This window comes from Petaurus breviceps, unplaced genomic scaffold (assembly GCF_028583685.1).
Source record: "Petaurus breviceps papuanus isolate PSGF00001 unplaced genomic scaffold, PetGlider_PUasm1.0 188, whole genome shotgun sequence".
NCBI lineage: Eukaryota > Metazoa > Chordata > Mammalia > Diprotodontia > Petauridae > Petaurus > Petaurus breviceps.
The window spans coordinates 8505843-8521616 of record NW_027185804.1 but is presented as its reverse complement, the minus strand read 5'-3'; the positions used below and the strand labels follow the sequence as shown (position 1 = coordinate 8521616).

General features: G+C 45.1%; 1 protein-coding gene across 1 annotated transcript; it reads right to left on the bottom strand.

Annotated features, from left to right (window-relative positions):
• Positions 1-10676: 10676 nt before the first annotated feature.
• On the bottom strand, positions 10677-15372 carry RASSF10 (Ras association domain family member 10). Its single transcript, XM_069091252.1, has one exon. It carries the CDS (start codon positions 14777-14779, stop codon positions 13196-13198), a length of 1584 nt encoding a protein of 527 aa, XP_068947353.1. The 5' UTR covers positions 14780-15372; the 3' UTR covers positions 10677-13195.
• Between the last annotated feature and the right edge of the window lie 402 nt (positions 15373-15774).

Genomic DNA, 15774 nt, shown 5'->3' with positions numbered 1-15774 from the left:
AGTTCCAGATTTTTTCCCTTCTTCCCTCCTTACCCATCCTCACTGGGAAGATAAGCAATTCAACATAGGTTGCACATGTGTAGTTCCCCAAATCATTTCCATAGTAGTTATATTGTGAAAGACTAACTATATTTCCCTCCATCCTATCTTACCCCCGACTCATTCTATTTTCTCCTTTGACCCTATCCCTTTTCAAAAATGTTTCCTTCTAACTACCTTCTCCCCCAATCTGTCCTCCCTTCTATCATCCCCCCTCTTATCCGCTACCCCCCTATTTTCCTATAAGGTAAGATACCCAATTGAGTGTGTATGTTATTCCCTCCTTAAGCCAAATTTAGTGAGAATCAGGTTGTCCCATTCTCTTTCACCTTCCTGCTCTTCTCCTCCCTTGTAAATTTTTTTCTCTTGACTCTTTTATATGAGATAATTTACCCTAATCTGTCTCTCCCTTTCTCCTTCTCCCAATAAATTCCTCTCTCTACTCTTAATTTTATTTTTTAGATATCATCCCTTCATATTCAACTCATCCTGTGCCCTCTGTCTATGTATACATGAACATACATATGCCCACAGTCACATACATATTTATATACACATACAGCCTCCTATAAATACTTATATATGTATGTATACATATATTTGTATACACATATATTCCCTTCAACTATCCCCATATTGAGAAAAGTCTTATGAGTTACAATTATCATTTTTCCATATAAGAATATAAATAGTTCAACTTTGATAAGTTCCTTATGATTTCTTTTTCCTGTTTACCTTCTCATGTTTCTCTTGCTTCTTGTATTTAAAAGTCAAATTTTCTGTTCAGCTCTGATTTTTTTCATCAAGAATGTTTGAAAATCCTCTATTTCATTGAATAACCATGTTTCCCTGGTAGCATTATACTCAGTTTTGCTGGGTAGGTGATTCTTGGTTTTAATCCTAGCTCCTTTGACCTCTGGAATGTCATATTCCAAGCCCTTCAGTCCCTTAATGTAGAAGCTGATAGGTCTTATGTTATCCTTATTGTGTTTCCACAATACTCAAATTGTTTCTTCATGATTGCTTACAATATTTTCTCCTTGATGTGGAAACTCTGGAATTTGGCTATAATACTCCTAGGAGTTTTTTGGGGGGGACCTTTTTCAAGAGATTAGTGAATTCTTTCAATTTCTATTTTTCCCTCTGGTTCTAAAATATCAGGGCAATTTTGCTTGATAATTACTGGAAAGATGGTATCTAGGCTCTTTTTTTGATCATGGCTTTCAGGTCATCCAATAATTTTTAAATTATCTCTCCTATATCTATTTTCCAGGTCAGTGTTTTTTTCTAATGAGATATTTCACATTGCCTTCTATTTTTTAATTTGTTTGGATCTGTTTTATAGTATCTTGATTTCTCATAGAGTCATTAGCTTTCATTTGCTCCAATCTAATTTTGAAGGAGTTCTTCTCTTCAGTAAGTTTTTGACATTCCTTGTCCATCTGGCAAATTTGGCTTTTTGAGGCATTCTTCTCCTCATTGGCTTTTTGGGTCTCTTTTACCATTTGAGTTATTCTATTTTTAAGGTGTTATTTACTTCAGTGTATTTTTGGGTCTTCTTTAGCAGGCTGTTGGCTTGCTTTTCATAATTTTCTTGCATCATTCTCATTTCTCTTCCCAATTTTTCCTCCACTTCTCTTACTTGATTTTCAAAATCCTTCTTGAGCTCCTCCATGGCCTGTAAACAATTCATATTTTTCTTGGAGGCTTTTGATGCAGGAGTTCTGACTTCGTTGTCTTCCTCCCACTCCATGCCTTGATCCTTTTTGTCCCCCCAAAAAAGGATTCTATGTTCTGTTTGTGCTTCTTCTGCTAGCTCATATTGACAGCCAGTTACTTGGCTTTTGAGCTCTTTGCCATAGTAGAACTCTGCTTCCAGAATAGAGAGAGAGTGATGTTCCAGATTGCTGGGGTTTTTGAAGCTGCCGGAGCTATTAGTTGGGCACCCTCTCTACAGCCCCCACAAGCTCTGGCATACTGGTCACACACCCCAGGACCACCAACCAAGACCTCAATCCAGATCCAGGCAGGTTAAAGCAAGAGTGATCACCCTCTAAATGGTAGCTTGGTCCCCCTATGATCTGCAGGCCAGAAGCTCCTGAGGCAAGCCAGGCTGTGTTTGCTGGAGCTGCCACACCTCTGCTGCTTCTCACCCCAGGGGCAGGGACTGGACCATACTCTATTGTCCCCCTCTGTTCCAACAGAGTTCTGCACTGACCTTTTACTTTGTCTTTGGTGTTTATGTTTATTGAAAAGTCTGGAACCCACCACAATTACTGATGATTCACTTTCCTGAAGTTTGCTCTGGTGGCCACTTGTCGGGCTGCCCTGGGGCTAGAACTGTGAACCTCACTTGGGACTGCCCTCAGCTCCCAGCTTGGTTCGATAGACCCTTTCTGTCCACCTTCTGGGCTTCCTTCAGTGGGAGATTTGTTTCTCTCTGTCATTTTGTGGGTTCTGTAGCTCTAAAGTCTATTTAGAATCATTTTTTACAGGCATTGGCAGTGATTAGAGTGAGAGCTCACGCCAAGTTTGTGCTTCTACTCTGCCATCTTGGCTCTGCCCCTTCCTCATCTCTTCTAAAAATATTTATAGAACAATTTAAAGTTTGCAAAATACTTTAAATACATAGTCTCACTTGAGCCTCATATTGACCCTGTGAGGTTGGTTTTACATTTTACAGATGAGGAAATTGAGACATGTAAAAATTAAGGGACTTGCCCAGGATCACATAGCTAATAAGTCTCAGGGCTCAAATTTGAAATGACCTGACTCTAGGCACACCATACTGCCTAGGGCAGAGATTCTTAACCTGAGATCTACAAATCCCAAAATGGTCCATGGACAGAATTCAGGGAATCTGTAAACTTGGATAGGAAAAAAAAATACATCTTTATTTCCATTCATCTCTAACTGAATGTTAGCATCTCCTTCAATTATGAATGTAGGTAACAAAACATTTTTCTGAACATAGGCTTCACCAAACTGGCAAAGGGGTACAGACAAAAAAAGGTAAGAGTGCTTAGTCTAGGGGTTAGACTCAATGACTTTTAAGGTCTTTCAACTCTAAATCTATGCTCCCATGTTCTATCTCTATAGAGATAAGGAGCCCAATGCCCAGAAAACTGATGACTATTTCCTTCTGAAAAAAAAATGTAGAAAATAAAAATATGAGTGAGCAGGCTCTTCTTCAGTAGTGAAAGAAGTGGTTACAAAAGTTGAGATAGAAACTGGCAGTGTATCTACAGGCAAGTTGTTTTTTTTTCTTTTCTTTGTGCATTAAAGGATTAGAATGAAGGTTTATGAATTTGTATTTTAACACAGAATTAACTGATTAAGTATTTACCTTTAGGCTACCAGTCGTAAATGCAAAGGCTGAAAAACCTGCTTACAGCAGATAAGGTGATGAGAAGAGTTTCTTTTACAGATAACATATCACGTAATTAGTTGCTCCTAAAGTGAATGGTGGATAGATTCTGACAGTCTGCAGTCTTTTGGGACATACTTGAGCACCTTTAGCCTTAGGACTGATGATTTAGTCCCCACCCCAAAGCATCCCAATTAGCAGCAGAATTAAGCAAGACTCAATGAAAGACATGGTGGTTACATGAACCAAGCCCCAAGGGACTGAAAGCTTGGTATGATGGAAAGCATACTGTTTGAGGAGTCAGAGGACTTTGGGTTCAAATCCTAGAGGTGTGTGTGTGTGTGCACATGTGTGTGTGCACATGTGCGTGCACGTGTGTGCGTGTGCGTGTGTGTGTGAAGGTTTTGCTCAGAAAGATGATGACTTACATGTGTACTTCAAAGTTGTAAGAGCAGAGATTGAAAACTGGAAGGCTCTTGTCTAGATGTAAATTTCCTGATCTGGAAAGCAAGGAATTTGGTCAGAATATCCTCCAAGGTCCCTTCCAGCTTTCACTCTCTTTTCCTATAACTTTGAAATACACAGGAAATCAAAATCCTCCCCTCTAGCTATCAGTCATAATGAGCGCTCAGGACAAAATTTAAGAGAATTATTTCCAAAGCATGACAGCCCAGGAAGAACATTTCTTTTAATAGCTGTCTCCGAATTTGGGGGGTTGTGAACCTGTAAGAGTAGAAACTAAAATTAAAAAAATAAACTTTTAGCACACACTCCAGTATATATATATTTGCTTTTATAGAAATTATACAACTATACTACTTTGCTAATAATGATATACATTAGAGATATCTAAGTAGAGCAGTGCGTAGAGCTCTGGACTTGGAATCAGAAGACCTGAGTTCAAATCCTGACTCAGAAACTTACTACCTGTGTGACCCTGGACAAATGAGAACCTCTGTGCCTTAGTTTCCTTGTTTGTAAAAGGAGAATAATAATGTCACCTACCTCCAGGAACTGTTGTAAGATAAGATGAGATAATACTTGTAAAATACTTTGCAAAACTTAAAATGTTATGTAAATACTGTCTATTGTTATTAAAACATAAACAAATAAATTTTCAAAAGATTAGATAAAGATAAATTTGTATTTGATCCTAAATTCAATAAGGAGACTCTGTAGTTTATTGACTGGGGGAGTAACACAAATAGTCCTGTAATTTAGGAAAATCACTTTGGGAGTTAAATGGACAATGTAGTGGAGAACGAAAAAATTTTAAGCCAGGGAGACCAATAAGAAATATTGTTCCAATAGTCCAGATCAGAGGTGTTCAGGGCCTGAACTAAGATAAGGGCTGTGTGAGTAGACAGAAGGGAATACATGGGAGAGAGGTAGAGATAAGAATGCTAAGATTTGGCAAACTAATTTTATACCTGTGTGGGATAATGGAGAGTGAGGGATCATAGGTGATTTTGAAGTTGTGAACCTGAAAGACTGGAAGGATGGATGGATGGTGACACTCTCAGCAGTAATAGGGAAGTCTGTAAGATGGGTGGGGTTAAGGGAAAAGATAATGTACTCTCTTTGATGCTCAACCCAACCATCCATGAAGTAATAATGATGAAAAATAAATAGGGAAACTGAGAATGAGACAAGTGATGGGTTATGCTCAAAGTAGAACAGCTAATCATTGGAAAAGGCAGGACAGGAACCTGGGTCTTGTGGGTTAACACTTCCCACTATAATGTTCTCTCCAGCGTAGCCAGAAGCTTTGCCCCCAGAGGCATCATGTTCATAATAAGAATGAGGGTCAGCATAAGTTGTTGCTCTGGCCTCTTTGTTGATTCAATAGATTTATAAATCTAGGTGAAGGTTATGATAAACCTCCACGTGCTTCTTACCAGAATCATAATGAGGTACCCTGGAATACTGGCAGGCAGACTACACATGACCCACAAGGTGGTAGAGAGCTATTATTTAGTGTTTCACTTCACTAAAAGGAACTAATCTACATAGCACTTTACGACTAAGTATTTCATACGTTATCTCATTTGGGAAGTAAAAAAAATATTCTTTTGGAGGGTAGAAAATTCATACCTGGGACTTTATTGTTGTGGGGTACACACTTGAACACAGGTCTCAGAGAACTCAAGGTCAGTTCTCTGTCCAGTATGCCATGCTGCTTTCCAAAACTGGTTTTGTTTGCTTTCCTCCATACCTAGGATTTCATTAGTCCTGGGGAAGATAGCCCCCTCCCACTGTCCACCACCCTCACCTTGACCAATGCAGATGTACCTTTAGAGTCACTTAGACACTTAGAAAATTGCTTAGGAGCACTAACGCCTTTGGTGAATTGCTTAGTAGTTAAGTCAGTATATGTCATAGGCTGAACTTGAGTTCAGGTCTTCCTAACTTCCTTCTCTCAAGATTGAGAGTACAAGGTTTATTCTTCCCCCTCTTTCACATGCAGCCAGGAAGAGTGGGGTAGTGCCCGTGATGTTAGATTTTGGAGACTGAAAGATCTGGAGCTCTAATTCTTCCCTCAGACACTTACTGTGTGACTTGGGGAAAACGCCTTCATTTCTTTGAGCCTCAGTTTCCTCATCTATAAATTGGGGATAATAACACCACCTACCTAATAATAATAATAATGTTTGTATGAAGCCTACTATGTGTCAGACACCATGCTAAGCACTTTACAATTACCCCCCCCCTTTGATCTTCACAACAACCCTGAGAAGTAGGAGCTATTATTATCCCCATTTTACAAGAAGGAAAACTGAGGCAGGCAGTAGTTAAGTGACTCGACCAGGGTCATACAGTTTGTATGTGTCTGAGGTTAGATTTGAATTTTATCATTCCTGACTGGAGCCCCAGTGCTCTATCTACTGCACTAACACCCATCCCAGCTTCATAGGGTTCTTATGAGACTTAAGTTAGGCAATTTTTATAAGGGGCTTTGCCAACCTTCAAGCACTACACAAATGTCAGCTATTGTCATTAAGTGACTTGTTCAAGGTCACCTAGTAAATGGCAGGACTCAAAACCAGATCTCATGATTTCAAGTCCAGTGTTGTTTCTCTCAGCCCAGAATGCCTCATAGCTCCAAGTGTCTGTAGGTCATTTCATAAGGGTACTTGCCACTTCTGTGCAGGGTTTCTAATTATACTGTAATTAAGTGGAGTTTGTTTTTAATTTCATTGTTCAAGAGCCAAAGCTTGGAGACATAATGAAGAGAAGCATTGTACTGAGAGCCTGGTTCAGTTGCAAGTTGTAAGAATGGCAATACTGTTAAGTTTCTACCCCCATCTCTCCTGTAGTTGGAACCTTTCTCAATACGAAGCTTGTGAAATGCAGAAGCCTACCACCACCATGTTACTGGTAGACAAATAATAGCTTCCATGCATGGGGAATCCTTCCTGTAATGATGAAGAGCTGGATTATCCCAATGCCTCATGCCCTGAAGTTAGCTTCACAAAGGCTTTGGAGAGCACCATCCAATGAAACAGCTCCACGATTTCAAGGAAGCCAGTTTCCCAGAGTAACCACAGAAAAACTGGTCCAAATGGGAAAGCCGAGTCCCAGTACCCACTCTGCATGTACAAGTGTTAGGGGTGGAGAGTTGATGAACTCTGAATGCAGACTGAAGCATACTTTGTTTTACTTTTTTATTATTTTGTTTGAGTTTTCTTTTGCCACGTGACTAATATAGAAATATGTTTTGTATGACTTCACATGTATAATAATCCATATCAAATTGCTTGCCTTCTCAAAGAGGAGGAAAGAATTGGAGGGAGAGAATTTGGAACTCAAAATTTTTAAAAATGATTGTTAAGTTTTTACATGTAATTGGAAAATATTAAATGAAATGAATAAAAATAATTTTCCTATAAAGTGTTGGGGTGATTATAAAAGTACCTCTCTGTGTTTGAGCTATGTTGCATACTTGTCCATTGAGAGGTACTTGCTGTTTGCCACCCTGATGCCACTGTCTCCTTGTCCTTTGCTTTATTTAATCTTTGAAGATATTCTTGTCTGGATGTGAATGTCTGTGCTGCTGCTATTGCTCTGATACTCATTTCAGTCATGTACAACTCTTTGTGACTCCATTTGGGATTTTCTTGGTTTGCCATTTCCTTCTCCAGCTCATTTTGCAGATGAGGAAACTGAGGCAAACAGGGTGAAGTGACTTGCCCAGAGTCACACAGATAGCAGGTGTCTGAGGCTGGTTTGAACTCCAGAAGTTGAGACCTGGCAGATCCTCAGTGTAAAGTAAGTTAATAAAACATCAGTATTCCAGCAGCTATGGACAGCTGTACAATGGGACATGGCCAATTTACCAATTTGTCCTATGTTGTTTTTCAGTTACTTTTCCCCCAGATCTTCACTTGGGTCTTCCTTCCCTTCTCTATCTCTTCCTAATCCCCCACCTGTGTGACTTTGGGGGAGGCCCTTGCCCCCTCTGGAGTAGCTAGATGGCTCAGTGAATAGAGCACCTGGCCTGGAGTCAGGAAGATCTGAACTCAATAGGACCTCAAACACTTGTTAGCTGTGTGATCCAGAGCAAGTCCCTTTACTTCTATTTGCCTTCTATTTGGGGATAATAACATCTACCTTGCAGAGTTGTTAGGAGGATCAGATGAGATAATATTTGTCAAGCACTTAGCGCTGTGCCTGTTACATATTAGGTGCTCTATAAATGTTTATTCCTTTCCTCCCTCCTGCCTTCCACCGGCCCCCCCCGCCCCACACACACCCCAGCCACCAGATCAGTTTCCTCTTCTGAGTAATGACAGGGATGGGTAAACTAAGCCACCTTGGAGGGACTTTCTAGCTCTAAAGTCTTTGCTTCATGTCAGTTTTCGGCTCTGGAAGAACAATGGGAGAGTCCCTTCCTCTATGTGATAAAAGCAATATAGGAGCTGGTGGAAACATAAAAGAAAAAAGAATGCACTGACGTTCCTTAAAGTCCCACCCACCCCAGAAGAATAAGCACTTTGAAAAGAAACAGCCAAAGATCTGACACATAGTAGGTGCTTTTAAAATGTTGATAGATTGATGAATTGATCTGGCCCAGATCATGTGAGGGGGTCCTGAAGACCAGCTACTAAAAAGGCATTGGGGAGAGGGGAGGGAACCATGACGCATGCCTGTTATTTCACTGGTATAATGGCAGCTCCCATTGACACAGAACCACAATTTACAGGTTTAGAAGTTAAGTCTGAGAGGAGAGAGCACTGGCCCTGGAGTCAAGGGAACCTGAGTTCAAATCTACCTTTAAGTGTTTACTAGCAATGTGAGCCTGGACAAGTCACTTAACCCTGATTGCCTCCAAAAAAAGAAAAGTTAAATCTGTAAAAGGGCTTAAAAGAACCTCTCAGGGCCACACATGGGTTCAAAGGGCCATAGGTTTAAAACTTTAGATCTGGGACCTCAGAAGCCATTTAGTCCAATCCTCTCCTTTTACAAATGGGGAAACTGAGCCCTGTGTAAAATCTGCTCAACACCAAACAGGTGGTAACCATCCCAGTCAAGATTAGAACTGAACTTTACAGCCCAAATGACCTATTTGCCCATGGTCACACAGCTAGTATGTGTCAGAGGCAGGATTTGAACCCTGATCTTTCTGTTATCACGACCAGTCCCTGTTCCCTACCCACTAGTCACTTCTCAACCAGCTGTTCGAGTTTCTACATAACAGAGACCAAAATAAAATGAAAATTCAATTAAAGGTAAAATCTGTTTTATGGACTTAGCTCCTAGCATTCTCCCCCCACCTGTGAAACCCAAGATGTGGAATATATAGAATGAATTCTGAAAACGACACGCTTTTCTTTCCCATCTCTGATCTTGCCCATGTGCAAGTGTTGGCTGCCTCCTTTCTGAGAGAGAATGAGCTGAGCCCTTTGCCAATTAGCATAACGGCCAACAGGGACAGTTTCTCCATTAGCTGGGAGCTGAGAGGTGGTACTGGGAAAGGGTGGAAGATCTCCAGGTTCTCCCAGTCCCTTTCCCCCATCCACAAGAATGCTTCAACAGACTGCCCAGCCATCATAGTGTGCACAACTAGAAGCCTTCTGGGCCTTTCACAGACAGACAGACAGACACACACACACACACACACACAACCCTACAAAGGCACTCACTTGCACTACTCACTGCCTGATCATACTTTTCCATTATTCTGCTCCAAAGAAGGCCTAATTCAGTTGTTTCCAAACCTGAATGTTTTTTTATACCACAGGGTGTGTATCAAAAACTACCCTGAGGGCTGTTGCAAAACTCTCAAAGCAAAACGAATTTTAATTTACTTTGTGCAAAAAAAATTGAATAGATCCCATATGACTATACATCTGTGTACGTGCATATGCATTTCAGGTGGGGGTGGAGGGGAGGGTGTCATGGAAATAGAACCTTCCAACAGGATAAAAACCCCTGGTCGAAGTAAGAAGGCAGCCCAAGCAAGGTGCCTACTTGAAAGCTGCCTCCTTCAACAGATCTGGGAGCGTGCACTCACAGATAGCGGCTGCTGTCTTTCCTTCCGATGGAGAAAACCTGATCTCTTAATGTCCTCCCAGAGCAGTATCACAGCTGTGCTCTTGCTCCTAGAATTACCCTGTCCCTTCAAAAAAAGAGGCAAGAGGAGAGTGAGAACACCAGCATCCTTTGTCCCAGAGGCCCGGTCACTTTTCTGGGAGTTGGAGAAGCTTGTGAAGTAGCTGGAGCTGGCTAAGTACCAGGGTGCTGATTTAAGGGGACTGTTGGCCCCACTGTGGGCTATCTCTTGGATGCCTACCTTTGCCCCCACATTTCCTGCCCACACAGGGGAAAATTCTTTGAGGAAGTAGCACTCTGGTCAGGAAGGGTGGGTTGCTCATTGTTACCAACCCAATGGTCGGTCCCTTGTCCCAACCTGCTCCAATCTAGGGGCCCTTTGTCCAGGAGCAGTCCTCAGGTGCCTGTGGAGCGCACACAGGGCTTATCGTTATGACGTGGCCTATTTGTTTTATTGGCTTCTGGCAAAAAAAATCACATCCATCTGCTTGCTTCAGCAGCCTGCTAGGCCTATAAAGGTTAAAATAACAACTGAAAGGGAAAGTGGTTATTTTCGATGGCGAAACTATCTCCCTATTCTCCTGGCCACTGGCATCAGCCAGAGGGCTAAGAACCATTACAACTTCCTCCCACTCTTCATACGCCTTTCCCTCCCCACCCTCCCCCCCACCCCAAACAATGGTACCATGGAAATAAGGTTAGTTTTTGGTGTCAGAAGACGAGTTCAAATCCCAATTTTATTCATTATGATTTTGGTGACCTTAGGCAAGTCCATTAACCTCTCTCTGGGTCCTAGTTTGCATTTATGGAAAATGAGAGTGTTGGATTAGAATGTCTCTGACATACATACCTTCCAGCTCTAAAATTTGTGATCTTGCAAAAACAAGAAAAGTAGTATGGTAGGGTGGGTAGAGGACTAGCCTCAGAGCTATGAAGACGGGTTCAAGTTCTGCCTAGGACATATACAGTCTATATGACCTCAGGTAAGCCATTTAACTTCTCTGTGACCTAAGACCTTAAGTTGGGAGGGTGAGGGGAATAGTGGATGGAGAAGTCTCTTTTCCTAGGAATTCCCTATACCAATGAAATCAAAGGTTCAGTATCTAGGAAAACAAAACAAAACAAAACCCCAAACAAAAACAACAACAAAAAACCCACCCCTTACTAAGTCAGACTCGTCTCTGCAAACACCTCTCAGACAGGATTTTTTGCTAAACTGTAAATAAGGATTGTATAGTCCCTGCTTTCCTGTCAAAGCTATCATTAGGTTTGGTCTGCATGCATGTGATTACATTGTAGTCTGGGGACACTGAGGCTTCTTTTTTTTTTTGCGCCTTCTTCATTTTAACTATGCTTAGGAAGAGAAGTGCAGCCTGAAAAACACAAGACCATAATTATATGGTAAGTTTCTTCTAAAAGTATCAATTATGAAGAGAACCTCTTAATTCTCTATCATTTTACTCAAAAATCTCAAAACATCCCTGCATCAACAATGGGGTGGAAGAAATATGTTGACACAAAGAAAACCGATTAAACAGTGGCATGCTTTCTGGTCTGCAAAAACTGGACCCAGTTTAAGATTCGAACAATTAAAGAAGAAACTTCTCTATGAAGCCTGGTTTCATAAATTAGCTTAAAAAATGGGTAAAGCCCTGCTGCAACCAGACCCAATCTGAACATTTCAGCTGATAAAAGTAATAGTGCCTGCCCAAGGCTGGCACCCCACACTCACCATTGTTTACACCTCATTGAGGGCCTGATGATATCTCCAGGAAGTACCCAGCTTCCAAAGGAAATCAGGCTGCCTGATTCATTCAAAAGAGGCCACAAATATCCTATAGCTGATAAGTTGTGGTGCTTTTTTTTTTTTATTGAAATAACTAAAAAGGTTACACTGAGTCCACTGGTGCTTTGGAAACCGGTCTTGAAAAGCTGTTATACTTTTTATCTCTAGGCGTGTATGCATAAGCTGTCCAGAACTCAGTCATTCCAGTTAAGTCACTTTAAAACAAAAATACCTTTATCCTTGACTGACTATGGTTGTTAATCAAATGTCCTGTTAGAGAAATATTGAGAGAAGTGGTTGCATTCAACAATTTCTGAAACCTTAGCTAGCAAATACTGTTATTTACAGTGTCTCAGTTAGGCCTCTGGCAGGTAAAAGATACATGCTCTGGGGTTTAGGGTGAGGTGTTGAGTTCAGGTTGGCTTTCAGGCACTGCTCAATTCAAAAGAACTACAGGTATGTTCTCATAAATGTCAGGAGACTTTCAAAGTCTGAGTCTGAACTGTAAATCAGAGGGCTCGTTTCTTAATACAGAGCTTCCCTTGGTTTCTCCATCTTCACTCTCATTTTTCCTGAAATAGCAGCAGCTAAATTCATGATCTTAGGGGAAGGAAGTGTTTCTTTTTCATACCCCCAAGAGCCTAGCACATAGTAGGTGCTTAACAAAGACTTGTGGAATGTAATTGAATGGAAGTAGCACAATGAATTGCAAAACGACAAAATACTTGACTTTGCAAGAGCAAATCTCAAAGCTTCCAAATTAAATTTTAACCAGTCAGGCTTTCCAGGATTATATATCTCAGATTCTGCTGGAATGCACTGTGTGAACTCTGGAGTGAAAGAGCTGAGGTTTTAGTTCAGCCTCAGAAGTGAAATAAAAGGGCCAAAAATGCAGGACATGGGTAAGTCTAGTATCAGCTGACAAATGTTAATAGCCAGGGCTGTGTGTTTTCTCCAGGATGTAAGGCTGAGACCAACACAAATGCCTCTTCTTTGGCTAGTTTTAACAAGTTAGAGCTACAATTAAAATTCAAGGAATTTCTTTACCAACCAAAGTACCTAATGCCCCAAACTGGTATTCCAATTGTCATTGTTCCCAGAAATGCCATTTAAAGACTTCACTATAATGAAAATTAGTGAAATCCACATAATACTCGTTTGAAAATGGCCTAGACCATTTTCCTTGGGACCCAAGGTCCCTCAGTCAGACGGATATCCATCCTACCTCCCACTCCCCTCTTCTGCAGCTGAAGTTTGGTACAAAACTAACCTTTAAAAAAGAGGTCCTTTAACTGGTCCTTCCTAGCCCAAACTGTGAGGATGGCCCCTCACCATACACCCCACTAGGCCTGGGGGAAGGGGCTGCAGCAGGGCGAGGTACTCCTGCCACCCCATGGAATCCCTGAGCTGGCTAAACCACTTTTTTCCTCTCTTCCCTCCCATCTTTTCTCCTACACGAGAGACTCACAGACTGGGACAGAGTCCGAGTCCTGACTGTGCATGGAGCTCAGCCCCGTGTCCGAATCTTCATCATTGCCCTGGCAGCCTTTAGCCAGCCCCCGGGCCTGGTCCAGCCACACCTCGGGGCCCGGACCGGCGTCGGGGCCGGGGCCCCGGCCAGCAGCAGCTGCCTCCTCATCGGCCCGTGCCTCGCCCTCTCCCTGCCCTAGGGCTCTGGATCCCGGCTCTCCGGCCCCGTCAGGGCCCGGCATGAAGTCTAAAGAGTCCAAAGTCTCCAAAAGGCTCTGCAGCTCCCTCTCCTTGAGTTCCCACTGCTGCTGGCTGTAGTCCAAGTCGCTCTTGACCGCCTCTAGGTCCGTGCTGAGCCTCAGGCCAATGTAGAGGCTGGTGCTGAGCTGCGTCTTGAGCCTCTCCTGCTCCAACAGGAGCTCGCCGTCGGGGCTGCCTTCGGCGTCCGGGCCCGGCTGCCCCGAGAGCTCCTCCTGGCGCCGCCGCATCCATCTCTGGTTCAGTTCCTCCTGGATCTCAGCCGCCACGCGCTCCAGCAGCTCCTCCTGCTGTGCTCGCTGCTCCTGAAGCTGCAGCATCTGGTCGCACCGACGGGCATACTCCGCGAGTGCCGCAGCCTCGGGGCTCCCTTCGTTGCTAGCAGGCGGTTCCTCATCAGGGCCCTTCCTCAGGCTCCCGGACCCGTCCAGCTCAGCCACTGCCCCCACCAGGTAAGTGTCCTGCACGTAGTTCACGCCGTGCCGCCTCATGCGGTCTAAGTGCACCTTGGCCTCGTAGCGGTCGATTTCCCGATCCAGCTCGCGGATCCGTTGCACCTGCTGGCGGATAGTGTGGTCCTGGGACAGCACCAAGTGCACCAGGGTCTCCATCCGCTCGCCGGAAGCGCTGTCCTGGGTCAGGGGGGAGGAAGAGGACGAGGCTGTGGAGGACGACGTGGAGGTGGACGAGCAAGAGGACGGGGGCTGTTGCTGGCGCCTCCGATTGATCTTGGCTAGTTTGCGGAAAGCCTTGCGCACTACACGCCGCTGTTTCTCTTGGGTCAGGGCGCGGCTGGGCCGGGCTGGGCCCCCCCGGCCCGAGCACGGACTCTCTTTGCTGAGCACCACCTTGGCCTCGGCGCTTCGGGGCCCCGTGTTGGGCAGGGACGCCTCGCTGGGCACCAGGACGAAGCGCACGTTCTCCTGCTCATCTCCCCAGGCCGCCCAGAGGCGCAAGATGCGCGTCTTGTTAGGCAGGATCCGCTCAAAGCCCCGCCACTTCTCCACGATGCAGTAGCACTGAGGGGGCCCCCAGAGCATGCCCTGCGCCGGCGCCTCCTCGTCGTCCTCCTCTGGCTCTTGCGGCTCCCCTCCGCGCGGGTCTCCTTCTCCCTCTCCGCCTCCCTCTTCTCCTCGTACCCGCCGTCGCCGCCGCCGCCGCCGAGGTTGCTGCTGCTGCCGCCGCTGGCGGCTGTCCTCCAGGAGCACCCGGACCACGTCGGAGCAAGTGGTACGGCGGGAGAGACCAGAAACGATCTTCTCTTCTTGGCAGATCCACACCGAAATCTTCTCCTCGGTTGGCTCCATCGTGCACTCGGATCGCGCCCCCTTGCCGCCTCCCCAAGACGTCTGGGTGCGGCAAACCAACAGCCCCTCGCCCCCGGCACCCGAGGTCTGGAAAGGGGAGGGTTAGGGGCGGCCACAGGAGCCTGGCCCCACTGCTGCAGCCCCGCAGCCCGGCCAGGGTGAATGGAACTCCCCCTGCCCGGGCTTCAACTCTTCCCCAGTCTCCCAGCGCGCTCCGCATAAACTCTCCCCAAAGTTGCTTTGGTCAGACCTGCGCCTCGGGGGCGGAGCTGACGAGTCCGGCTGGGGCGGGCTCCGGGTGGGGGCGGGGGTGGGGAGGAAGGACCGCTCTTCTAGTCTGCTCGGTCTAGTTCTGGTAGGGCCTCTGGCGCCCCTAGGGCGACGCGATGGGTCCCGAGCTCCTGCCGCTCTCTCTCTCTCTGCCACTAAGCTCTCAGGGCCTCTGAGTTTTGCTCCTCCCCGTGTGACTCCTCCCCCTTCCCCGGAGAGCTGCCCCGAGCCCAGTCAGTGGCAGTGGCGGCCGAAGCGACAGTCTGGCCTGGGCCCGACCCTGTTGGCGGCTTTCTGGTCTGCTCTCAAGCTTGCTTGTCGCCCTTTCTGTGATCCCACGTGCTGCTTTGCCCGCCGTTGTTCTTTCCAGGACAGAGCCAAGTTTGCGCGCGCGCGCGCGCGCACACACACACACACACACACACACACACACACAGAGTAAGAGGGAAACTGCATGGAGGCAACAGGTGTATGCCTGAAATTCTTCGGTGGGCAAACAGCAGGCCAGAGACTGGGAGGGCCTGAGCCTGTACCTGGATTCACAACCTCGGACTCCTCTCTCCGCGTTCTCCCTTAAATGCTATTAGTTGCCAAGTCTTGTGGATTCTACGCCCACAGTATCTCTCGCATCCTTCCCTTTCTCTCTATTCACATTATTGCCAGCCTAGGTCAGGCCCCCGTCACCTCTCCCCGGGACTGTTACAATAGCCTTTTAATTGGTCTTC

What these genes read in the sequence shown, in the direction of transcription:
- RASSF10 (XM_069091252.1), bottom strand. Translation starts at nt 14,779, where the DNA reads ATGGAGCCAACCGAGGAGAAGATTTCGGTGTGGATCTGCCAAGAAGAG.